The sequence below is a fragment of the Seriola aureovittata genome, chromosome 5 (genome assembly GCF_021018895.1).
Source record: "Seriola aureovittata isolate HTS-2021-v1 ecotype China chromosome 5, ASM2101889v1, whole genome shotgun sequence".
In the NCBI taxonomy this organism is placed as follows: Eukaryota; Metazoa; Chordata; class Actinopteri; order Carangiformes; family Carangidae; genus Seriola; species Seriola aureovittata.
In genome coordinates this window covers 7,831,734-7,858,647 of record NC_079368.1, presented here as the reverse complement: position 1 = coordinate 7,858,647, position 26,914 = coordinate 7,831,734, and the positions used below count along the sequence as shown (strand labels likewise).

At 41.6% G+C, this 26,914-nt stretch overlaps 1 protein-coding gene across 4 annotated transcripts; it reads right to left on the bottom strand.

Annotated features, from left to right (window-relative positions):
- Positions 1–387: 387 nt before the first annotated feature.
- fgfr1a (fibroblast growth factor receptor 1a) lies at positions 388–25,009 on the bottom strand. Of its 4 annotated transcripts, none has more exons than XM_056376480.1 (18): positions 24,366–25,009; positions 19,603–19,783; positions 14,255–14,497; positions 13,575–13,664; positions 12,722–12,894; positions 10,715–10,838; positions 9,658–9,848; positions 9,207–9,357; positions 5,910–6,106; positions 5,367–5,512; positions 4,907–5,028; positions 4,261–4,371; positions 3,351–3,541; positions 3,058–3,180; positions 2,906–2,976; positions 2,662–2,799; positions 1,841–1,946; positions 388–1,747 (listed from the first exon to the last, which is right to left on the bottom strand). In XM_056376480.1, exons 2-18 carry the CDS (start codon positions 19,754–19,756, stop codon positions 1,571–1,573), a joined length of 2,508 nt encoding a protein of 835 aa, XP_056232455.1. In that variant the 5' UTR covers positions 19,757–19,783; positions 24,366–25,009; the 3' UTR covers positions 388–1,570. The 4 variants fall into 4 exon arrangements, with proteins under 4 accessions (XP_056232455.1, XP_056232456.1, XP_056232457.1 ...); XM_056376481.1 differs by having other exon boundaries at positions 5,916–6,106; XM_056376482.1 differs by lacking the exon at positions 9,207–9,357 and adding an exon at positions 8,280–8,424 and having other exon boundaries at positions 24,366–25,008.
- Positions 25,010–26,914: the final 1,905 nt, after the last annotated feature.

Here is a 26,914-nt window from a genome sequence, read left to right as displayed (position 1 = left end):
TGCTGCTGATTTTAGCCTGTTGCATGGAGACTGCAATCCAGGTGATGCATCAGCCAATGGCAGGAAGCCAGAGCCAGACACGGGCATCAAGGTTGGTGTGGCTGATGGATGGAAGTGTAGCACCGGCACTTGCCAAGCCATTCACATAGGCCATAAATTATATGTTTACTGCCGGCTGTGGCTCTCTGCGCTCGCCAACATTTCTTCTGATGTCAGCAGCACATTATCATATCTAATCAGCCCCCAGCAACCCGTGTTAAATGGGTGGGAGATTGAAGTGGCCATCGTTCCATCTCTGTAAACATGATTTACATCACAAACATGAAAATCTCGATATTTATAGACCCGTTTATGGAGTTGAGTTCAAACTCTGAAAGCTTTGGGTGGTTTGTTTTTCAATAGCATTTTATTTAATGTAATCCTTTTACGATGACATACGTGTTCTGCAACCCTTCATCAGAAGTTATATGGCAGCAAATGTAACTCCTGTTAAAGCATTTACAGTAGAAGGTAAGTTCCTCACATGGAGGGCATGCACAGTGGAAGTGCATGATGTTGACTGAAGCAAATTACTCCGGGTTTTAACAAGCATGGTGTACAACCAGGAATATTTACAGTTGTGACCATCCTTGAAGTAAATGAACAATCTTGAATGAGACGAGATAAAAATTTCTTCCGCACAAACCCAACATACACACAGACAGTCGCACACACATACACGCACACATTTTCATAAATCTTTTCATGGAGAAAAACCCCAAACACTGAGTTACACTGTATTGCAGGTTGTGTCATGAAAAGCACTTACAGTTAAAAAATAGAAAACCAATATATATATTTTTTTCATTGATGATTATGCAGTAAATTTAGGGGAATCACAGGAAAAAAAAACTGGCCATGTAATCCTCAGCAATTTTAAGATATTCTCATGTAACAACAGCCCCTACTGACTATATTCAAAAATGAATCAAACAAAAGCATCCTTGTACAAAAGAAAATAAATCAATTATGGTAATAAAAATAAAGAGTACAGTGTAAATATATATTCATATTTATAATTTTCTAACTGTATTTACAAGAAAAGAGTGAATGATGCAGTGAACCACGGTGCTTTATGTCCCTTGGTAATATTTTCTCTGGATTTGGTCTGAAGAGCAGAATGTCGTCCTTCACTACTGATGAAACGAGCTTGGTGGGAAAAAAAAAAAACAACAAAAACCTGACACAGTTAGTCCTTTCCATCCTTCCGACCAGTGGAACGCCCAGAGTGGAGAGAAGAGTTGGAGTCTGCTCTTTTTTTCTGACACTGTGACAAACTGCCACTCCTGTTAATACAAAGTGCCCCATAAACATCGTCACCACCAAGAACCAGGAAAACCGCTGCACTCTTCAGTCCGTGTGATCCAACAAGTTCTAAATGGTGTTTCCGAGCTCCTCCTTTCTCACAGAGCACCAGTGTTTTTTTCTGTTTTGTTTTAGCTTCATCTCTGGGAATATGGGGAAGAGTCCAACCCCATGAGGCAGGGAGCAGAGGAAATGTCAACGTTTGTCTGAATGGAGAGATGAGGTATCAGCGTTTCTTAATGGCTGCCCCGTTGGAGTGGGGAGGGAACTTTGGCAGGCAGGGCTCCTCGGCTCCAGCATCGTGGGAGAAGACCGAGTCCTCGCCGGAGGAACAGGTGGAGCTGCGGGTGTCGGGGTAGCTGGGGGAATATTGGTCCAGAGGCACTGAGAGCTCCAAATACTCCTGTAGGCACAAGGAGAAAAAAGAAATCAACATTTTACTCCCACAACAGACATTTCTGCTGCATCTGTGCATGGTAAAGAGAGGAGAACTGACCTGGTTGGATGTCATGGCCAGACAGCGATCTAGATCCTCTACCAGCTGTTTGAATGTGGGTCTCTGAGAGGGCACAGCATGCCAGCAGTCCCTCATCATCATATACCTGCAGAAATCAAGACATTTTAATCTCTGAACATCAATTTCTTTAAAGAACAAACAAATCTTATGTCAAAGAATGTTAAATTCTTGTGATGTCTGGTCAAAAACCTCCCATCAACCTGTAACTGGAAGGTGACAAAAACAAAGCTGAACAATATGTTCCAGTCGTAGCTCACTCCACCTTCATTTTATTGGTCATCACACAAACAATGGTAGGGATCATCATTACGTTGCCAAGCACCTGGAATTTTAAATTGGCTGATAAACAAGAAAGAGGGTAATGTTAATATTAATGCAAACTGTTGCATTGCAGCAGTGACTGAACTTTGCTTCTATTTAAAAGCCTCACAGATCTTCTGTTACTTTCAAAACGACTGTTTAAAGGGACATATCTTTTCAGGGTGTGTGTGCACAACCAAATGAACTTTTACAAACTGAACTTAATGTTTAATATGCAACTTTTGTCCCTTACTTCCCAGTCTAATTGGACTGCAAATCAGAGAATAAATGTGCCTCTACTTCTTTTAGTAGATGTGGGTTTGAAAGTTCTAGTTAAGACTAGTTAAAAAGCTTTTTTCAAAACAGTACAATTTTTTTTGGCCGTGTGATTCAGTAATTCTACTAAATACCAGAACTGCAAGGGAAGAGATGTTAAAAGCAGGAAAAGAGTCTGAAGAACGGGCATCATGTTTGATTTTAGGTGCATAGTGTTTCCTTACAGCTCATGCGTGCATGTTGAGGGCTTGTCCATACGGTGACCTTCCTTCAGCAGCTTGAACAGCTCTTCCACCGGGACACCAGGATACGGAGAGCCTCCCAGGGTGAAGATCTCCCAAAGCAGCACCCCAAACGACCAGCTGCAGACAGAAACAGACATAAGCGTCTTGGCTTTCTGCATGCCCAAATGATTTCCTCTAATTCCATCAAGAAGGAATTGGAAAAGTAACGGCATGTGATACTCACACATCACTTTGGTGTGTGTATATCCGGTCAAACAGAGCCTCGGGAGCCATCCACTTGACTGGTAAACGACCCTGTGGGAAAAGGTGTGCATGTTACGGCTATCTGCACTATGTTTTCACATTTGTGAATAAACTAATGATAAGAGTACTCACATTGGTGGTCTTCTTATAGTAATCAATGTGGTGGATATCTCTTGCCAGGCCGAAGTCAGCTATTTTCATCACGTTGTCCTCTGTTACCAAAACATTGCGAGCAGCAAGATCTCTGTGGATGCACTGCACAAATAAAAACCAGACATTACTAAGACTGAACCAACATCCTAGGAATCAGTGTCTTAAATACAAAGTCTTATCTGTCCAGAATGGGTCCAAACTCATACGTATTTTTCACAGAGAGGTGCTGCTCCAATTGATTCTGTGACTGGCAGGTTGGATGTTGTGGTTACCTTTTTGGAGGCCAAATACTCCATGCCTCGGGCCACTTGGTAAGCACAGGACACCAGGTCTTTGATGGACATGTTCTCCACGGGAACCTGGTCTGGGTTGTAGCAGTATTCCATGCCAGGGGGGCGCCGAGCTCTCAAGTACTCCCGCAAGTTTCCCTTGGATGCATACTCTACTATCACGTACAGAGGACCTAGAAACAATTGAAAACAATATTAGAATAAATAATTTCATGTCATGTAACACTGTAAAATGAGGCATCTTAATTATTTCATTGAACAGTAATGACAGCAGCACTAAGGAAAAGGCAACAGGCCTTGTGCTGGGAGCCTAATTCTGCACCAAAAGCAACGTGCACTTACAGCACATCAAGAGATACTTATTCAAAAACTGAAAGAAAATGCCTGATGTTAGTTCAAAGGTAAAGGTAACAAGGTCATCAGAATGAATGGGATTTCCATTTTGTGAGAAAGAATGTGCAAAAATTTGATTCCAATCCAGTCAATGGTTTAAATCGTTTGGTTATAACCAATGCTCATAACCTGCACTCACTGGAAGACGTAACGAATACTTCAACATATAAATGCAAACTCAAGGTACATTTCAAAGTTGCATCAGTTGGTAAATAAAGTGGAGAGAACAAAGAGCTTTGCGTGTCAGTGTAAAGGCAACAGAGCGATGTGCACCACGGGGTCATCAGAGGTTAGTTTTCTTTTAGCTTTTCGTCAGGGATGATTGGAGAGAAATGGCGGCAGCTGTGGTTGATTCAAACTGTGAGCTCGGAAGCTAGTGTCAGAATCACTTATTCATGCTGTTCTACACATCTTTCAAAGTAAGCCTCACTGCAACACTGTTGTCTCAGGGACAAAAGTGCGTGTTGGCCTGAGCAGGCCCCTGTCTGTCTGGCCCTACCATCCTGTGTGCAGGCTCCCAGCAGATTAATGATGTTCTTGTGCTTCCCGATGATCTTCATCATCTCCATCTCTGAAATCAGGTCTGACAGGTCTTTCTCTGTGGCATCAGCTGGAAGGAGAGGGAAATAAATGATATTAGGGTAATTAGTTGATGTTCTGTTGGTGCAAAGGCCCAAAAAGGCCTCACAATAATCACCTTGCAAAGCATATACACAAACACTGCAGTTAGGCTGCCGTTTGTCTTGGAGAATACTCCCTGGGGAAAGGCACTTAAAGCACAACACAGTAAATGCTTCTTTCCCTACGTCCTCACTCCTCTGTACAGTTTAATGAACACTGTTTTATATGGGATGTCAAGGGTTCTCATAAATTTTTACTCTGCTCTCCCATTTGCATGGTGGCTGGGATCCAATGGCAGATGTCTCTTAGTATCTGTTCATCACAGTTTTGGTGTCAGAAGTTTTCTCGTCCCTGGAGCCTGGACTTGAGGCTTCTGTTAAATCTATTACTATATTCTGAAGAGCTTTCCTCTCTGCGAATCCACAACTTATTCCAGCAGATCTCATAACTTTCGGTTCCCATCGATCCAAACCTACTGTACCTCTCACATGACTGAGAACTTTTAAAATGAATGGCTAACTTACATTTCAACATTTTGACTGCCACCTTGGTCACACGGTTTGGCTTCTCTTTGTCGAGACCCAGCGCCTCTCCCATCACCACCTGACCGAAGCAGCCTTCACCCAGCGGCTTCCCGAGAACAAGTCTGTGAGGGGGAGAAAACACATGACACAGTCATTAACAATCAGTGGAGTTCAACTCCAAATCTGAATTATGTGAGCGCAATAAACTTTGGACTTTCATTTTAAAGTTGATTTCAAATTTAAGTTCAATTCAACCATGTCTTCCTAACAGTTTCAGTGCCTTGCATAGTGGCACCTTAACATTCTCCTTTTGACGAAGAGTGAGAGAAACTTTCCTTGTGTAGCTGGTTTCAGTCCCAACAAAATGACTATTGCAATCCACTAACTTTCCATTCAGAAGGTCACTTGTCTAGCCTCTAGGCTGTTGTTGCCCATTCTGAAGAGTTTTTCCAGGACATACCTGCCCCGGGAGAGCTCCCATCGAGGATCTTGTGGCAGTTCATACTCAGAGACCCCCGACAGCATCGGAGATCCGCTAGAAGAGAGGCGGGAGGGGCGAACCAGCATCACTCCAGAGTGGATGGAGGAGCTCGAGTCCACAGACACCTGAGGTAAAGAACACTGACATTACTCCCCTCATAATGAAACAGACACCAGTCGCAGGAGCTGATTTAGCAGACGAAGGTGAAAACTAAATTCCTATTTAAGACCAGGTAAAAACCACCCACAACACTCAGATGTCCCATGCCTGTGGAGTCTAAGCATTCCTTGAATACTTATACTTACCTGATGTACAAGACCTCAAGGATCTACAGTGAACCTGAAAGTTCTATAAGTGCATGCTTTTAGTTTTATGACAGCATCAAGATTAGCTGTTGTGATGGTGTGCACATGAGTCAAACAAGTCAAACACATTATAAAGCTTTGAATTTATAAAAATCTGAGCAAGTGGCCGAAAGAAGAGGTGAAAAGTATAAATAATCCAAACCCCCTATCTACTTTCTGTTACCTGTCTGCGCAGGGGGATGCTTTTGGCCAGCTTGTGGACAGCCAGCTGACTGTTGAAGTCACTCTTCTTTGAGGAGGTGCGAATCTTTACGATAACTGCGATGGCAATCATGACGGCGATGAAAAAGAAGCCCACGCAGTAGATGACCACCTCCAGGTAGGTGTGGCTCGCCGGAGGGTAGTGTGTGACAGCTAGGTGGAGGGGGGGGGCGTAAGGTGACAGGGGGCAGGGAGGGGTGGGGTCAGCTGTCATGAATGAATTGACTGTACAAACACAATGCGCACACCAAACATACCCATGCTTTCGAGTACATAGCAACACACTTAAAAACAAATGGCCCACACAAACACACACAGGCACACACATACAGTTTGCCATGTCTAAAAACCAGAGCCTTTGACACAGACACCTATGGGATGCAAACTCCGTGAGCACAAGGCTTCACTCTACATTCTTCAGAGTTTGAAGTGGTCATAGTCATAGTTGGGACAAACCCAAAACACCCAGATTCTGTGTTATGCAATCTAACAGTGTTTGATTCAGATATATCAATGTTTTAATACAAACACAAATATATTTTATGTGTTTGTGTACTCAGTAATGGACGTATACATATATATGTATGTATGTATGTATGTATGTATGTATATGTATATAAAAGAGTGAAACAGTGTGCAAAGGATCTGATTTTTTATACAGGCTATCAACACTTCACACACAATATTTTGACACTGCAAATCATCTCTACTTCATCAAATAGACTAATTTACATTTCATGTCTACATGTGTGTCTAAAAACAGCATATCACAAAGCATGAGCTCAATATACTAGTTTAATTGCTTCATAGGTCAAATTCTTCCTCCCTTTGTAATGTATTCTTCAAAGAGTTGTGTGTTGGTGCTGGTAATACAAACAACGAAAAAAAACATTTATGTGCTAAATTGCAAAAAAAGTACTAAAAGAGAAGCTGTTCAATTCAGATCTTGTTTTTTTCCTCCCATTTAGTGAAAACACCAACGTTTATTCATACCAACACTAGGGGTGTAATGGACTCCTTATTTTAGTGAAATAGAGAGTTTGGGGCAAACCTTGTCTTGGGATGGGGCTTTGTGTGCAGGAGCTACTTGTCACAGACACAGTTCTGGATTAATTTCTTGTTCATTCATAAGTTTACCACTGGCCTTAAATCTTAAATGATGCAGTTAGTTGTATTTTTTCTTTGTTCTTAAAAAACAAATGTAGTATAATGTTGAACTGTCTTTTAAACATAAATACAACTGCTATCAGTCATTCCTGTCTGGTGCAAAGCTAAAACCACTTCTGAATGAATAAATATAAATGACTTATGAACTCATTAACTTGAATAATGGTGTTTGTTTCAATGCATTACTTTATTTATTTAAGGAAAGAGCTTTGTTGAGTATTGGATGTAAATTTAGCATTGTGGTGCTTTTTCAGAACTTGACTTTAATGCTTGGTTTTGTATTTAAATTAAAATGCACTCATAATAAATCTCCAAATGCAGAAAGTATTACCACTGAAAACTGCATTTTGTTGTCCTATGATGGTGGGAGATTATCACATACTACTCATTTGCACTGGGGGTACTACATATTGAACACTGCATCCCAAACCAAGGGGTCCCATACTGACTTAAGTGTGCCATTACACCCCAAACCAACACCAGCAACACAAGTGAGCTGCACTTGTGTGAAGAGGCTGACTGACAAGCAGCATGATAATTGGACAAATGCCCATTCCAACCCTCAGGAATGAGACACATCCACTACAGCAAGCCAATTATCAAAGCCAGCCGCTGCGCTCACAGCAGGAAATGACATCAGGAGTACATGTCATTTGTAGCACTTGTCAAAGGAAATCAGCTTTACACCAAATCAAATGCAAACACCAATTAAAGAGCAGAATGGTGAAGAGTTCAAAGTGAAATCTGATCAGAGTTGCCAAACAACCTTTCTGTAAATGCGAGGTTCTACCTGGCTGAGACCATTAACTACATGTCTCTCTGAGCTTGTTTTTAAAATAATACTGGCGTGTTTTTACATGTTGAGACCAGGTAGGAGAGAGCTCACGGGTTGTTTGGCATTCTCTGATCCAATTTAAGAAACAGCAGAGCATGGACCATACTCTTCCATCTAGAGACTTTAGATGGAGCAGGAGCCATGCTGAGCACAGGGAGAGGGGGAGGTTTAGTAATTGTAGCTGGCCCTGGCTTCCTCTCACATTTTCTAACAGAACTGAAGTCAGAAAAGACCTCATTCTGGCAAATGTGAAGGTGGACAGCCAGGCTGGAGTTGGAAAAGGGAAAGGAAGAAAACACAGGAAAGAGACAGAACTACTGATACCTTCAAAAACGGTCAACCATGCAGAGTGATGAGAGAACCCGATAGAATTGCCCGCCAAGCAGGTATACTCCCCAGCGTCATCAAAAGACACATTTCTCAGTTGGAGGACTTCCATTTCCTTGTCCGTGGTGTTAAGGCCAGCGGTCTAGAAAATAACAAAGGAAGCAGACCCAACAAGAGGCCCAAGAGAGGAAAGGGAACCATGAGTAAGGGATTGTGATAGAGAAAGGGGATGGAGGAGCGTTCTCCTCCTCGATCCAACACCATCTGCCCAAAAGGTACCACAGAGAGCCCCTGCAGAGGACTCTGTCAGGAATCTGTTAGTGGAGGAGCTGGTTAGGTTAAGTCTGCACTGCTGAACCTGGACACTGGTCCGCCCCATCACCACATCAAAACCTCAGTCTCATCTCTACATGCAAGAGATGGGCAACATGGAAAACTCCGCAGCAGAACAGGGCACACTCAAACTCGCACTCACACTTTTGCCAACTATGTGAGCATAAGACAAACACCAGGAGGTCTGTGAAACATAGGTAAGCAGGAGGAGGACAGCTGGAAAAAACAAATGAGAGAGAGAGAGAGAGCCTGCGAGTTGTACACGGAGGACTTTGAAGGGCAAGGGAGCGAGAGTAATAGAAGAAGATGGCAAGGGAGGCCCTTATTAGGAGGGCACAGCACAGGCATGGGGCAGGAATGAGAGTGGGTCCAACATAAACCTGAGACTGAACACTTTCAACTGTTCTGCTGGGAATTTTCCATAGCGTCATTTACAGTCAGGAGCGCTGAGGCAGGAGAGAGGGAGGGAGAAACGAAGGGAGGGAGGAGAGAAACAGCTGAGGTTGTCTTGAGTTAAACGGCCCTAGTTTTTCCAGGTGGTCCCAGAAGCGCCTCCACTGTGTCGTCCCTGTGCTGCTGCGTGGTGGTTACCTGTGGGCTCATTTCTGGTGACAGTCAGCCAGGCCGACTGATTGGCCTCTCCTATATAATTGGACACTTTACATATATACTCTCCGCTCTCCTCCTCAGTCACATTGTAGAGGGTCAGCACCTGAGCGTCCGAGCTATTGACCCCAGAATGCTGGAAATAAAAACAAGTCATGTGCAGCACAGACAAACAAGTAGCAGACACAGGATATTTGATCGGTTTGTGTCAGTTATTTCAGAGTAAAAATGGCAAAATTAAGTTCAAATTATTTGCAAGATGCATTTGGACTACTTTCACAGACAATACTGGGCATATAAGAGAAGAAGTCACATAGCAATGGGAAAAAATAAACTAATATGTATCACTATGTTCTACTGCATTACAAACAACTATCGCAGCAACACATGCAGAGTTGGGCTATGCACGGCAGGATTGGTCAGAGCGTGCTCCTACCTTGAGGACGCGGACATACGGTAAACCATCAGGACCAACGCGGCTCCCGTTGACCTCGATATGCTTCAGCCACTGGATGTGGGGCTGAGGGTCGCTGAAGACCTTGCACTCAAACTCCACATCGCTGCCCACCGCGACGGTGCGATTAGCTGGCAGGCCAGCCTGCAGGATTGGCCTGTGGGGAGAGCGCTCTGCAACACAACCAAAAAGACACACAAGTGTTAGTTTTGAAGTTTGGTGAGCGGTGAAGCAAATGTGTAATGGCAAAGACAAACACGTGCAATAATTCAAAAGTGCACACGGCTGACTGATTGTCAAACACAAATAAAACCTCCGTCACGTCTGCACTTTGTTGCTGGAAACGGCCGGACCTGATGGCAAACAAGGTCGCCTGTATAATTTGATTTGATACTGTGTAATTTCACAAGTTACAGATTATAATTTCTCATATGGAGACTTGAAGCAGCTGTATGCTGCTTGTGTAATTTTTAAGAGCTGGCCAAAATAGATGGGCAAGCGAGTTAAGTATCTCATCTGGAGCTGTTACTGTGAAATGAAATGTTCCCGCGGCTCCATTTTGATGACTGATAACTCTCCAAAGTAAACTTATGAGCCAAGAATCTGGCTGAGTTTCAACCAAGACATCCATGGGGACTTAGTAAGCACTTGTGACAAAACTCTCCCCTCACTGAAGCGATCTCACTGTTCATCAGGCTCTAGACTTCTGCTGAGGTCAGGCAGAGCTCAGGGGATAACAGTGACAGAGGAAGTAGGATTGTGATTTATAGAACCAGTGGTGTTAGAGCGAGTCACAGGGCACATCCTAGAGGAGTAATCACCTCTCTCCTCACCATGGATCCATTACTACAGCCACAAGTAAAAAGGCTTAATTAACTCTATGCAAAGGCTATACTGAATTCCTTAGCAATCACATTCAATCGGTTAATAGGGTGTACTGGTGCGAGACATTTGTTATGAATATTCAACAAATAATCAAACCATAATCAAGATTTCTTGGCAAATTATAAAGCATTAACATAATTCAAGTTATACTTACCGACTACATCTAGCTGGTAGGTGTGATTGATGCTGCCGTACTGGTTTTCCACCACACAGGTATAGTTTCCCTTGTCAGAGGGAACTACAGACTCCATGATGATGGTCCACACGTGGTCACGGACCTAAAGGTTTGTGAAAAAGACAGTTACAGTTACAGCGTATAGAACGGTACTTGATAAACACAAAGACACATCTCACAGTCCCGACAGAACTTCTGCTCATAGTGACATTTGTTGTATGGATTTCTTTACTGAAATAAAAGAAAAGTCTTAGGACAGATCATTGTAGTTCCTGTCACTATAAAAATGTTAAGAATAAGGCACACAACTCTGAAAAGCTCTAATGAATTGTACTTTCACATCTTGAATTCAAAGCTAAAATGTTTTCTCCCAATATAAATTGCCATAATTCAAATTATGTTCATTTGAAAGTAACAGCTAACAAGGTCAATGATGTGTGATGTGATGACAAGAAAATAACACACTACTCTCTCTTCCTATGTCACCACCCAATGTTTTAAACAACAGATCTTTGTCCTACCTAACAAAGACCACAGGAAAATGGGTACATGTTTTGTACACATCTGCCCCAACCTGTCTTATTAGCGCCAACTGATGTCTGGCTCTTTTTTCCAAGACATGTTATAATTTTTCTTCCATAAATCTGCCAAGACCGGCAGTGTGTGATTAACCAGGGAACCTCTAAGGCAATGGCAACATCAAACATGCATATACACAGACTGAGCCATACGGTTTCCCTCACTTAGCTAAAAACGTGATGAGGGAGTCCAGCTGCCTGCTGCCAGATGTGTTGTGCTTGGCTTCATATACATGTGGTCCACATTACTCCCTCCCTCCTGCACGTCTCCATGCAGACTATATGAACAATAGAAGCCTGGCCATAAAAGCAAGAGTGTGGGAGGGATGACAGACGTCCCCAGCCGCTGATGCAGACCTTTGCACCTCGACTAAAAAAGCAGCAGCCAGGTGGTTAAGTGTGCTGCCTGGCTGGGTGGGGGGGCTTGGGGAGAGAGGGGAGCAGGCAGCTGAGAGGAAACTCCTAAATGTGTCCCAGCTGGGAAGGGAGATAGGCTGGGGAAGCACAAGACAAGGCTGGACTAGCCTACACCTTGATGGGAAGAGCAGATGTGGGGAAGGTTGTTTCCTAGTCTCTGTGAACATGCACACATCCCACACCTGTGAGGCCACTGCCACTGAATACAGCCAGTCACAGACATGTCAATATTAAGGTACATAAAGCATCTACAGCCTCCTAATACGTACGGTGTTATTTGTTAATGTTGTGGATTAATACAATGACTTCCTTGTGCCCAATAGGAAATGATCTTAAAAACGCATTAAGTATGTTGACCTCTCAGGGCTCATGAGACCATTTACAGTAAATGATGGTGATATCAACACATCCGGTCCACACACCTCACCTGCCACACCTCTGCTGAGTAAATCTAGAGACTGGTGTAAACTGCCTTATCACCTATTACACCCTCATCAGTGCTTAGCGTCACCTCTGAATACCGCCTGCCTGGAAATGGGACGATGCCGATCAAGATGCTGACAAACAGTGTAATCGCACCACATGTCATATATCACAGACACAGCGGGTATCGTGGTAAATTTACTGCTGCATGGATCTAATTACAGAAAAGACGATGCACTGATACCCAGAATGAGGACAGCCAATGTTATCCTTCACCCAAACGGAGGCTAGGATTGTCCACCTGGAGGTGTTATTCCTTTTTGTGGTATGGGGTTTCATCTTGCATTGTTTCTCAGGTCAAATATGAAACTTGCCTCTGCTTTTCACTTGCAGGCAGCATTTCTTACTCCAGGGGAGTGGGTGGTGATCTAATGTAGAGATGAGATCACTGACACATCTCCACTCGTGGTGAATGAGTTTGGAGTGATTCAATGAGAAATGCTAAGGAGGGTGTAGTGTCACTTAGAAGAAGCTGAGGGGAACAAATATCCTAAACATTATTATTAACCTTGAAGCCTCCAATGCGATGGTCTCTCTTGAACTCTTTGCCATTCTTGTACCATTTCAGGGTGGGAGTTGGATTGCCGGTAGCCTGGCATCGAAACTTCACAGTCTTACTGGCTGGGACAGCGTGAAGCTTTTTCTCCATTTTCTCCGGATTAGCCCATTGTGGGGCCATGGCTAAAGAATGACACAAAAAAAGAAAACATAGCAGATGAAAAACAAAAACAATTTCAATGTTTTATAGCTGTATTATCGAACTCAAACTATTTTTATAGAGGACATTACATAAATCATGTTCACCGAAAGAATGATTTCTAAATTATAGTCATAGGTTAAAAACCTCAAGTTTCTCAAAATGAAAAGAAACTCCCTTTTTTAGATGCTGTGGCTTCAAAATAGTCTCAGTTAAGTAAAGTCATATTGTATAAATTTCAGGGGGAGATAAGGCTCTGGGAGTGAGAGTACAAACTCAAGGTCGGCATGCCTGCCACGCTTGGTGGCCGCTGGATTCTTTGTGGGCAGTAGTAGCCAGATGATGAAGTCTGAGCGTCTTAATTGCTCTATAGACAAATTGGAAGCCATGCAAGGTTAACCACTGTTAGTCACCGCAGTGACATTCCTCATGTTAAAACCATCACTGAGGTAGTGAAAACCCTCTGATTCACAGCGAAATCATTCACCAAAATGTGACCCACATGCACACGACAGACCAATAATCGAATCATAGCGCTTTCAAATCACTGACCATTCATGACTGTTACTCATCACCCCGTGGCTCTGGGCAAATGAGTAATGACCATTTGTTGCAGTAGCGTTACTAATAAGCATTAGTAACTTGAAGAGATCAGCACACTTACGAATCAGTTTTTGACTGCCCAACAGTTTGGATTCCTCTGATGAAGATTCTTCATCTTCATCCTCATCCTCAGATGAGGCCAGGGTGTCAACTGGTGAAATAGAAAGTAACTGTGAGGCCAAAGACAATTCATACTGATCCTCACAGTATTTTATGAGTAATGCATCATTTTTAAGAAGTGTAAAAAAAAAAGAAAGAAAAGAAACTACATTTGTAGCCAAGAAGCAACATTTTAGTAATTTTTTCCCCTCAGTTATGGACAGTCTTTGAGAATGTCTGTCTACACTTAAAACAAGGGTCAGTATGTACAGTACGTTCAAGTGATATGCACAGAATTTCTACTAGTTGTGATACACTCTTTGTACTTGTTACAAATCAAGTCTTAAGGGATTATTTTAATGATTAGATCTTAACTTGAAAATTGGAATAGTCTAATGAAGGTGATGCTGACCGAGTGTGTTAATCTTGGCCTTTAAAAAAAAAGGTCAACATCCAATGCTTTAGTGACAAATCCTGATTAATTTACATTTTCAATCCCTTTAATGGTCATTTTCTTTTGATGGCAACATCATGATGCCATTTCTTGACTGCAGGCATTTATATACACTAAGACAAAAAGGATAACAGAAGAAAAAATACAAAGGCTGCTCAAACTTATCTACGCACTTTCCATAACTTTACCTGTGACGTTGAAGTAGAGGCTGTGGTTGCCGAAGGTGGTGCATGTGTACAGACCAGAGTCCGTCAGCTCCACAGCCTCGATCTCCAGCTGGCCATTGCGGATGCGTGTGTGTTCTCCATCTACAACAGTCACATGGTCTTTGGTCCAGTTGACAGCGTGGAGGGAGTCCTTGGCAAAGCAACTCAGATCCAGGCGATCCCCAAGATAGAGCGTGAACTGGTCTACTTGCGTTTCCACAGAGACTTCAACGGAAACATAGCACAGGGTTCTACTTCACCACCTCAGTAGGCTTTTTAACAATATTATAAACACTTCCTGAATACTAAAAAAGTTAAAGCTTTGGTACAAACTGTGATGCATACTGTATGTCATTCACAATAGCAAAACCAACAGGGTTATTGCTGCATCATATCTCTGACTGAATACATAGTTCCTGACAGGAGTGTCTACAATATTCAGTGTGTGCTCACACACAGAACAGGGCTGTATCTGTCCTGTTAACACATCAAAAACTACTTCAATCATGAAGTATCATGAAACAGCATACCATACATACAGCAGAAAAGAGATTCCCTGATTTCTTCCTGGCACACCGCCTGTCTAACCTCTCCCAAAAATTAAATCGCATCCCAAATTAGTCAAGGCCCTATCGTCAGGAAGGCAAGGAGCTACTTGGGAAAAGGAAGGTGAAATTCAATTAGAGGAATGAAGAGAAGGGAGGCGTCATGGAGCAAGACACCTGAGCCCCCGTGTTCTAAATGTCTACATAGTCTGCAAGGGGGAGGGGGTAACCCAATTATGCTGACACGTTGTCCATCACAATGGTGTTGTTTGTCTAGTTACAAAAAGGTAAAGATCGTCACTCGCCAAGCTGCTTGACATTCTTGCTCCAGGATCACACTTCCATGCCAACAAGGTACAGGAGGTGCGCTGTTCTGATTAAGTGAACTAACATCCTGAGGGCAAGTAATTAATTCTGATGATTATTTTCTCGTCTCTAAATATTGTTTTGTCTATTCATTTTTCAGGAAACAGTTTTAAAAAAACAAACACAATTTCCTGTAGTTCAAGATGTCTCAAGACATTCAAATGTCTTATTTAATCCAACCAACAGACCAAACCCAAAGATTTTCAGTTAATGACATAAAAACCAAAGTAGGTTTGGATTTTCGCTTGAAAAAATTACTCAAATTATTAATCAATTATAAAAAATACCTTCTGATTCATTTATGTTGACAGAGTAATTGATTAATCGACTAGTCATTTCAGCTTTGACATACTTCTGTTGTTTTAGCAAGGCTGCATCTCCAAAGTAATCCTCTGTTGCAGCACTTGAATACAAAATCTGTAATTACACTCATCCTCCTGTCCCATTTCCTTCACAGTCCTTTCAGCACTATAACAAGAAAAGCTGAACAGTATAATCAAATGCCATAGTGGTGAGCAATCCCTCAAAACCAGATTATTCTGAAACATTCTCAAAGCACACAGTGTGTTTGTAAACGCACTTCCTCACAACAGGAAGCACATCTATGTAGCAAAATCTCAGGACAACACCAGCAAACCTGACTAATCCCTCCCACCATCACAACAAAGGCCACCAAACAATAAAGGGGAAGAGGGAGCAGGGAGAGCGAGCCAGTGAGCATGTGCACAGGAGCAAGCGAGAGAGGGCCTGCAGCGGCAGGTTCTAGTGCCAGTTGCTATGGTGACCCCACTTGGGCCTAGTAAAGGTATTTCCTGGATCACATATGTCTGACAGGCCCTTAATCCCAGAAGGAAAGGGGGCCAGGGGGTAGGATCAACTTTCTCCTCAAAAACAAAACTTAAGGGGGGAAAGCAGAAGAGGCATTTAGTGATGGGCTACAGCTATCCAACCTGGACACAGCCTTAAACACAAGGTCTCCGCGCTGTGTGGGGCCCGGCCAGTATGTTTCTGTCCCTGCCCTCTAAATGGAGATGCCACTGATAAGGCTGTGTCAACATCCCAGCTGTTAATCTGGCTGCAGACATCATAAAACGCCCATAAAAGCTGTAAAATTTGCTTGTTGCTTTATTGTAGGCCAGTCAGGACCATTTGAGCTTCTGTGACAACCTACTTAAAACTGGAGTAAGATATAACACAGTATGGTCAAATCAAACTAACACATAGAGCTAACATTTTTCTGACTAACTCAGTGAAGAAAACAAATAGCAACACACTTTATGCACTCCAAGTGGGTTTATTTTCAACTCCTCACGTGGAGCTAGAGGCCAACTTTCCAGCATTTCCTTTGAATTTGAGGATGTTTCATCTCAGTTAATCCTCCTGCTGCTATGATTGGATTAAAATGGATTAAGAACCATATTTTCAGAAAGCAACCCATCTGGAATGGTCTCTCATGTGTTCTTCCAACCATTTGGACAAATTGATTGACATCATTTAAAATCAGCCTAATTAGATGAATCATGAAAGGAATTTTGGTGAAGACCAAAGCATGGAGAGGTTTTTAACTAAGGAGGAAAAAAAGCTCACTAGTCTGTAAATGCAAGACCAGCTAAAAAGGAAGAGTTGGCGCCAGTCTATGGAACCTTCTCTGGCTACAAGATAGGAAGCAATATGCTGCGTGAATGACTTCTGGGATTTCCTGCTCTCACTGGAGTGATGGTTGAATGCAGTAAAGTCAAGCTGGTTGAGGCTCTGCTGTGGCACACAGAGAAAATGGCTGTGGCGAGTTTCCTCTGCTGATTCGACTGCACCAGAGTGAAAGGGTGGGTGACGTGGAGAGGGGATTGATAAGAGACAAAAGGCAGGACTGGCAGGAAGCAAACGAATAGGACAATGCCTATTAACAAGCCCCAAAAAAAAAAATTCACCGAACGAGTGTCCCTCCAGTGCTCCAGTGGAGGACCTTTTCATTCCTAAATGAGCTGCTGGCAATCAGCATGGATTAACACTTGGGAGCTACAAGGATTACTATGCAGTGCAAAGCTGCTCCACTGTCATTCAAATGAGTTCAGCTACATTTAGACTTACATTATGTCTTTAATGGACAAACACAGTAAAACCAGGACATCTTAAACAAATAAAACTACGTTGATCAGTTTTATTTCTTCCATTTGCTCTATTGCAGTTTTGGCTCTGCCACCAGAGTCTCACAAGTTCACACTGTTTCAAAAATCCTATAAAAATGGACATGTAGCTATACAGTCTTAAGTAATCCATTACACTTAAAAAACCCATGTTGGCACATAACACATGAAAAATCTTATGTGGCGATAATGTTAACCATGTCTCTATTGTTATTTTCTCTTTATACCTTTAAATTGTAGCTTCCATTGTGTATAAAAGTTTTATTCATAAAACACGATTAAAATTATAAGTTTTGTGCCTCAATGTTGAATCCTGAATCCTGAATTATTTTTCTCATGTCTATTTTTGAAGTTGTCTCCCAGCCAGCCTGGGTTCATACTCAAGCATAAAACACTGAAATTGGTTTACGATTAATGAAAAACAAAAGTGAAAAGTGAATAAATATCACAATAAAATTACAATATCACAATATAATGTCACTGACAGATTGAATGGTAATTACTGCGGACAGGAAAAAAATTACATTAATCTGGTGTTAATCCTTAAATTCACTTGTTTCATCTGCTCTCAGAGTCAGCAAAGCTGTGCTCCACTGGGCCCCCATTTCTGTCTGAAAAGAGTCTTTCTCAGGACTGTGGCAGCTCGACATCTGAAGAGCTCTCCACTAAAGGGTTAGTGGCTCTTCTACTCTGACAGCAGAGCATCGAGTCAAAGAAATCCACTGGGAGCTACACATAAATAACTCCCTGACATTTACAGTCAGGACTGAAAAATATAGACAAACCCTAAAACGATGATTTCACAACAAAACCAAAGTCATGTTTCTCTGAATACTCGCACTTAGAAAAAGTTAAAGGGGCTGTAATCATTTGAATGGCTGTCCATGTGGCCTCTGAAGTAATTCAATGAACTGAATTTGTTCAGAGAATATTCTTTTCTTATGTGAACAGCACACAACAAACCCCCCCCAAGACAAACAATGAAGCACGCATAAAACATGGCCATTTCCATATAACTATTTTGTTTCCTCACCCAAGACAAAAAGGAATGCAACCAAATGCTTCTGCTGTGATTGTTTGTCGACAGCTGAAGCCATCCGTCACCCAGCAGGGAAGCGGGGGGAAAGTGAAGCATTCCCAAGCTAAAGTCAGTGGGGGAGCAGGAGGACAAGCACAGAGGCGCATAGATAGTACCTGGCCATTTGGTGATTAAGAACTGGGTGGAGTGTAAATGCATCAGACTTCCCCCACCCTGGTGGAAATTTATGGCTCACCTTAGAAGACAAACATTCTCCTCAGAAACCCTATCCTTGAGGATAAGGGGGGGCTCAGAGTAGCATCTTCTTTCTTTTTTTTTTCAAAAACCAGGCTAATTTATAGTTTCCCTGGCAGTTAGCTCCTCTCTCAGTGACAACAAATACCTTTTCATTACAAAGGAAGAGAGAAGCAGGGACTGCTAGGTAGTGGGGCTGCCCTTGGGCTACAGATGGGAGTCATTTTCTCCTCCCTGTTGCACTGTTGGCTTAAACACAGCCGCACCAAGTTTATTTTAGGGCTTACTGCCCAAGAGAGACCCTCTTGCTTAATTACTCTAATTATAATGCTGAGCTTTATCATATTCTTTTGCTGCTCCCCACTTCCGACTGCAGAGTGTAAACATCCAAACCCACCTACCCACAAGTCCAGGCAGCTATTACACTGCTGGACTGTATCCAAGAGACACATTTTTAAGGATTCAATTTCAGTGCCTCTTTCCCCTTTTCAGAACTGAACTTGTATAGCAGCCAAACAAGGCTAAATTCTTTACAGAAAATCTTTAAGTTGTATTGTCCAGTTTAAAGAAGAAGAAGAACAACAGAAAGAATTAGACCAGAAGTCCTGTCAGTAAGATTTCTTAGGAATCTATTTCTAGTAAGCTCAGGGGTATGGGTTAGGGTTAGTTAAGTGGTTCCCTTAGGCAGGAAAAGTGTTACTAATCGTCAGAAACAGAGTTGAGCTACATCTGACGCAGTTCAGTCTACTCAACAACAGACTCAGGCAAATGGGGTTGGTGGGGGAACAGTGACGCTACAAAGGACAGACTTAACCAAAGCCTGGAGTGTGTTAGGATTACATTCCTGCACCAAGAACAAAGCTTTGATTATCAATGGACTGTTTTTCAAGGAAAGAGTCAAGATAAATTAGCCTTACTAAGTTCATTAGTTCAACCAGAACTGGGAAAAAGGCAGTGTGCAAAATTAAGTCTGAGTAGCTTCAAGTTATCAAGCCATCTTACCTTCATCAGCGTTGAATGACCGGCACTGGGTCCTTAAAACTTGGGCGAATAAAGCCAGTAACAGAAGTACACTTTGCCTCATCAGCATCCTGCTGAGGGAGCTACAACTGCTGGCTTTTCTGCGACTGGAACTCCATTCAGACCTTTGGGGCATCAGCAGTGGGTCATTCACAGCGCTCAACTAAAAACAAGCAAAAAAATAAATAAAAACAAATGAATGCATGACAACATATCTTTATAAGTCTGTTTTCAGTAAGAAAAACAATACGTCAAAATCTATTCAAGGGAACAAGAGAAGAGACAGAAACTTTTGGACTATGCTAGAGGAAAATAAACTTTGACATGCAAGAGAGAAACTAGGTCAATTAAAAACTAAAACAAACCAAAATGATAAATTCTTTGCCATTAGAAAAAGATCAGCTCACAATCTACGTTTAATGTAACAAGGAAATTTTGCGCTTGTCGAAGAAGAAGAGAATATTCTGTATGTCTACAAAGGTTCAAGGTAGGTACTTCAGCATTTAGGGCTGCTTGTACAAAAACACTGATAAGCAACTACAGAGCGCCGAGTCGCTCTGATAGCTCGGGCAAACAAGGAATGGATACGTCTTGCTCAGTTCTTAGGAATGAAACATTTTGTTTTCAAAACTTCACAACAACTATTAAAGTTTCAACTCAAAGTCTGTCATCACACTCAGACAATGCCATATCAAGTTTCTGTTTTTGCTGCCGCACCACTGTCGGAGTTGAAGGATGTACAGTGCCCTCCACAACGGGGCACAGTGCAGTGGGTGACCCTCACATGCACATCTGCTCGCATCATCACCTCTGTAGCATCTGGCCACAGAGATTAACACTTGCCCCTAACCCCCATAACCCCCCTGGAAGAATTTGTTTAAGGCCAAAAAAACTACAGCCTGTTACGTGACACCCTTGTAGAGAGAGACCGCCAGGCCATCATTTCCACGCTGAGAGATCTATCACCTAACAGTTGGTTTTGGTCCCCAAGCCTAAAATGACCCCCCTGCAACCATTTGCTCCCACGAGTTGTCAAGAGGTGTCAAACAAATGCTGTTTTTAGGGTTTCTTTACTCTTCTTAATTCAAGCTTGAGAACTCAGGGTTCATCAATCAAGGTTTTAAAAAATCAGTGGAGTCCTGAATGAATCCATAATATCCACTCAAGTCCGTTCTGTAAAATAACAACACAAGCGTCACATCTGGGTCAAAGAAACCCCAACTCGGTTTACATTTTCACACAAAGTCATGTTCAGATGCAGCTGTGGTTTCCTTTAAGAGGTAATCGCTTGTGTGAGCGTTCATCACTGAAACAGTCATTGTGTTCTCCTGAAAACCAATTCAATTTCACTTTCCAAGAATGGTCTAGTGTTCCAGCAGCTGAGCTGGGTCAGGGGGGTCCGAGGGGGATAAAGAAGCTTGGTCATCGCAGCTTTGTATGCAGTGAGTCAGTGTTTGGGAGGGCTCCAAGAAAGTGCTTCTGCAGCCAGACAGAAGGAACCGCAAAGAGCAGCCGAACACGTTCCCCGGGCCCTTGTCACTACAACAACCGTCAATAATTGAAAGAGGAGGAAGTAGCGTCTTCAAAGTATGACACAACGCTTTGTCATACTCTGCTCCCAAGGGAGCATGGGTTAAACATAGAGTATGTCTTACTAAGCACACAGAGCATGTTCGTCTTGAGCTTGTGAGTAGGTCTGAAGAGAAAGGGACCCACACCATGGCAGGCTGATATTATTGGCCAATTTCCTTTCATCATAGACACTAGTATCAGATAAAAGTAATGGCACTACATAAAAAAATATAATCTGCATTTTTGAGTATATTTGACTCCATTTTGTCAGTCTAATTTATTTTTTATTGTAGTTTTTATTGATGGTTACTATTAAAACTGAACTGAAATCAGCCAGGCCAATACATAAGCTGATATTATCTTACTGTTCATATATCAATACTGGTATACAAAAGGCCAATAAATAAGAAGAAATCGTAGTCATTTAGAAACATTGTAACCATTACATAGTTTTTTCTAACTGTAAAATATGTTTCTTGGTCTCAATTGTGAGGTCCAAAAGTCCAGACTGTATATCCTATTTTTGTATTCATATTGGTGTTCGCCTCAATATCTGTCAGGCCGTAGTAACTTTGTATAACTATGTAATTTCCATTGACATTTACTGATCAAAATTCACTGTTACTTTCTACCTACTGCTGTTTTATATTTCTTATTCAGTAGTAAAATTAACTACTTTTTTGAAGAATTCAATAACCAAATTTGAAGGATCCCTGCCAAATAATAATCTGCATTTTATTATGTGTTTTTAAATACATACAGCAGGTGATACATTATTTGGACAGAACAATGTGAAACCTAATTTTCCTTATCCTTTTTTTTTTAATCCAGCCAAATCACAGAGGACACATTTTGATTCACAGTTATGACACAAGGGACTAAATGGAGAAAAAAATACACATTGACACTTCTCACACCTGTGAAATCTGCAATATTACAGTCCTCTACTGTCACTATTGTGCAGCTACTACTCATTCAATGGTTCAGGTGTTTAAAATGATTCACTTCGAACATAATTTGACAGTGAAAGTCTAAACCCTCCAGCAGTGGGAGATTCAAACTGAAATAAAGACCAACATCTGTCCATAAATTTCATGTAACATTACTCCTTTTAATGTGCAACCTTCTTGTTTCCCACGTTCAGTACCTTTTCTGGCATAAAGAGAGGTATCTTAATTACAAATACTTCCCTAAATCAATGTTGAAGAGGCAGGAAAACACCATCTCAGTTTTTTGTTGCTAGTGTTTTTCAGAAAGAAATCTTGCAACAAATGTATAAAACATATTGGATCCAGAAATAAATTAATTCAAAAAAGTAAGAAATATTCCATAATGTTCCTTAGATATTAATAGTGTCGGCTCAGGAACTAAACTTTCTAGCTGGGAAACTCACATTTTCTGGTAGAATTTTGTTGCATTAGAAAATCTGTACAAAATCACTTTTGATAAAATCCTGTTGAGAGAGAGGAAAACATTTCTCTGAAATTCTGGCAAATAAATGGGGTTAAACTAAACAGATTAGAACATGCAAGACACATTTAGCTCCTCTCATTATACAAAGACAAAGGTTACAGGCCTAACCCATAACATGGCCTGCACCATAATTACTGTTCACTGCCATCCATGCATAAAATTCCTCAGCTCCCAAATTCTGTAGCCCCTGTCCCGGCTAAGTCTGCACTCCCTGCCAGCAACAGGCCTGTCTGCACACGGCTGCAGTTCAGCAGACATAAGAGCATCAGACCATTTCCCTAAGGCTACTGTTTTCACAAAAACAGACACTTCTGGTGCTTCGCCACCAGCGTGCCATGGAGGGAGATAAGGTGTCATGAGATTACACTCAAATGTAAAGGCAATTAATGTCAAGCCATCTGACACTATTCCATTTGGTTGACACTTGAATCCTAAGTGCTACTCAGCAGGTTCAGCACATATAAGTGTGTATGTAAATTTGGAGATGTTACTCACATGCACAGAATATTGAATTATTTTTAGACACACACCAAATCAAATCACATCCTCAACATCTAGAAAACTACAATATCAATCGGAGCCATGAGTGACTTCAGTCTACTTAAATTTCACACTCACAAAAAACAAGAGTTTTTGATGGAGTTAGTTATTCTTAACACAATCATACAGCTCAAGTGACAATAATTCTGTACCAGGGGAGCAGCCTAGTAAATTAAAGGGCAGGACTATTCCTTTTCTTCCCATTGTATGGTTAAAGAGAAAACTTTTTTCTCTCTGGTGAACTCCCTTTGGACATGCTGTTTTTCTAAACCATCCATCTTCTCCGTCTCCCTTTATAACATGACATTTTGAGCTTTACATAACATCAGTTTGCCCCATCCAGACCCAGACTTCATGACAGATGTAGTAATGAAGAATTTAATACAACTTACTTCTCTATATTTCTTAATAAGCATGTATCCAATGATTTGAAGAAAAAAAATGTTGTGAATGTGAACTTTACAGGTTATGTTTTGGGGTCATGAGCCTGTGACACAAATGGGGACCGGCTAAAGATAAGGACCAGGATCAAGCAGAGACACAACACAAATGATAACACTGCTGCAGATTTACAACACAAGACAAGAAGTTCAGAAAAATACTATGGATCCATGAAGAAAAAACTCCATTGTATAAAAAGCCATCAAATGCATGTTTAAAACAGCTGCTCTCTAGGTTTCAGCCTTGATGTGGGTGGTATTTACTCACGGAAATTATCTAATCTGAATACAGGCGCCTGTTGTGACTTCAGATACAAAACCAAAGCAGCTTTTAGGACTACAGGCAACATTTGGGCCTCGAGCTTTAACGTTACCATTCGTACCCTTTTATTTTCAAGCATGGAGGAGACTGAAGTTTTACAACGCATGAAACATACCGTCAAGAAAACAAAATATGTACGTAAACAGACGTTTTCTACATTTTACTCATTACCAGAGCACTAAACATTTTAAAGAAAAACAGGTGGTTGAATGTGAGCTATGAAATACCTGCCGATCAATTTAAGAGCCACAGCTTTTTGATGATGTCCCTCCCAAGAAGTTCTTCAGTACAATAAAATCACTACAATGGGGAACATGAGCAAACCGCTGAAGCACGTCAATAAACAGCAAAGTGAAGCAAAATCAAAGAGAGGGGGAATAATAAAGAGTCCAGCTCACCTCACTGGCGGGGGGCTGCGAAACAGCCAGTGTGGGTCCGATGAGGAAGGCTGCTGAGCTGAAAGTGGATGCAGAAAAATGTCCCGAAAAACAGTAAATCCAGACTCAAACGTGTGAAGCTCACTCACTCCGCGCTATCAGCGTTTAGCTAACAAGTTTGCGCATATTTCTGCCAAACTTGAGCCGCAGAAGAAAAGAACGTGCCCCAGTCCGCAAAACCCCGAACTGATCAACGGAGCTGATAAAAAAAAACTTCTTAAATACTGTGAAGTTTTGTCAATTTTCAAATTGAAACGCCGGGGTCTGATTTCCTTTGCGACGAGCTTCTTCTGCCGTATCAAGCTAACCTCAACAGATCCGAAGAAACTACGCGAGTGCAGCCCGTGCGGTGGTTTTGGTAGTCCCTTTATCCCAAAACGTTCCGCTCGCGATGAAATTAAGTCTCCTCACCTCTGAAAACTGTGTCTTAAAGTTGTTCAACTCACTCTAACAGGATACCCGAAAACGAGCTGTCGTTCACTGCTATATTCTCACAGAGGAGAGGCTCTTGAGTGAATCTTAGAAAGTATTTTGACCATTCCTGGCAGAGAAATGCTGTTAAACAACGAGAGTCCGAGCTGCTCCAAACCTCCCCCCTTAAATCTGAGACTATGCGCATCCTCCGGACCGCCATCAAGACAGAGAGGGTGACTTGGACAACTTCCGGTCTCTAATTATAAAATAAAAGCCAACATGAGCACACCCAGCAAACTAGGTGCTTGACACAACCAACATCAGTTGGTTGGATAACTTAACTGGACTGAAGTAAATAGAGTTACATACATACATTACCCAGCAGAGTGATTATTTCTGCTTTGACAGGACCCAGGTCATATTTAGCTCCCATTCTGCACTCCAGTGCCACCTGTAATGGTAAAACACGTCTTTTTAAACATAAGGTATTTAGCAAAGATTAAAGGGAAGATGGCCAGGGAGTGTTACTGTCGGGAGGATCCTCTGATTGATTATATGCATTAAACCAAATGGACAGCAAACATTTACCTGTATTTTGTTACTTCATTCAGACAAACTGTTGCCACATAAAAGTTGATTTTGTTTTATTCACTTCTCACTTTTACTTTGAAATTCATTTGTGATTTTTCAAAGTTGTCTGATTGTGTTTTTCCATTAAAGTTATTTAATGAAATAAACTTTAATATCTTAACCTCACCTCTCAAAGACAGGCAATTTATCTGGAAATATTGAGCACCATGTTGCAATGTGATTAGTTTTTTACACAATATATTTACTCCATATTCCTTGTGTTGTCTTATATAATGTTATGTTTGTTGTTTTGCTCCATGCAAATGCTGATTTTTCTTTCCCCCTTATGTGATGAAAGTGCAGCTTTTATTTTGAATCTTGTGTCCCCGGAACTCCGCCATTATTCAGGCTTCTACTTCCCAACTTGACGCAGGTCTTCCCGGGCTGGTAGAAACCTGGCTCCCCCTGCCATCCACTGCACCTCTCCAGCAGAGCTCCACCAACTCTCCACACCGCGCCCTTTGCATTGTGGGATTGGAGACCTTCACAACCCACAGGCTTATACCCTGACTATAAATAATTACAGCACTCCTGCATCACATTTCAAATACCATAGTGGATAAAAACTATACACAAATTTGACTACATACTACAACCTATCTGAGCACAACAAACACACTGTAAGAAACATACATAGGCTAATAAAAGAAATATCAAGCAAATGTAAAACTATAGAGTTCAAGAAGATCATAATATGGTCACTGAATTTGACAGAAACCCTTCAAGGACCATAGGAAACAGGCTTCATTGTTACTGAACACCACTTTACCTTGAAAGGACACTTTAAGCATCACTGAGAACAGTCCCATGTAGACATAACATAACAGTAGTGTCTTAATTGCATTTGCAGAGAAGTTGAGCTCTCATGAAAGGACAACATTTCCCAAACTACAATTCTAATGTTCTTTAAAAGGATGACGTGAGAAGACAAAGGTTCATCAGTGTAAAACAGATGTGTAAGGAGATTTTTACTGACTGAAAGAGCGGGAAACTATCTGAGGTGGGAAATTTGTTTTCTTTGCAGCATTTCAGATTACCAGTATGGATACTAATACACCAACAGAAAACAGGCACTTTCATCAACTTCCCATTCAAAGCAACTATAAAATAACTTTATTGTGCTGGCGTAAAGATCATATGCTTTGGCAGCTTTTCAAAGAACATCAGAATTTCAAATGTGTCTGCCAAGTCAGCACAAACACAAGTTTGCTCTGCGTGATCAAACACATAGTTCATATCTGAAGAGCTCATATGGCCTTTGATTTCATGTCACAATTGACAAATGATTGACGACTGAAGTTGCAGAGACACATGAAGCCCAGCTTGGTAGTTGGATTAAAGAATGGGAAACAAAGAGACAGATTCAACATGTGTTGGCCTTTCATCTTCCATGCAATGTTAATTTTGTGATATTAGGGAGATTCATTATTTGCTTTACTGGAGATCCAAATTTTGCATTGACAAGA

What these genes read in the sequence shown, in the direction of transcription:
- fgfr1a (XM_056376480.1), bottom strand. Translation starts at nt 19,756, where the DNA reads ATGCCCCAAAGGTCTGAATGGAGTTCCAGTCGCAGAAAAGCCAGCAGT. An exon ending in GGCAGTCAAAATGTTGAAAT is followed by an intron (nt 4,372 to 4,906) that starts GTAAGTTAGCCA and finishes CTCTCCTTCCAG; the next exon opens with CTGATGCCACAGAGAAAGAC. An exon ending in TCAACATGCACGCATGAGCT is followed by an intron (nt 1,947 to 2,661) that starts GTAAGGAAACAC and finishes TGATTTCTGCAG; the next exon opens with GTATATGATGATGAGGGACT.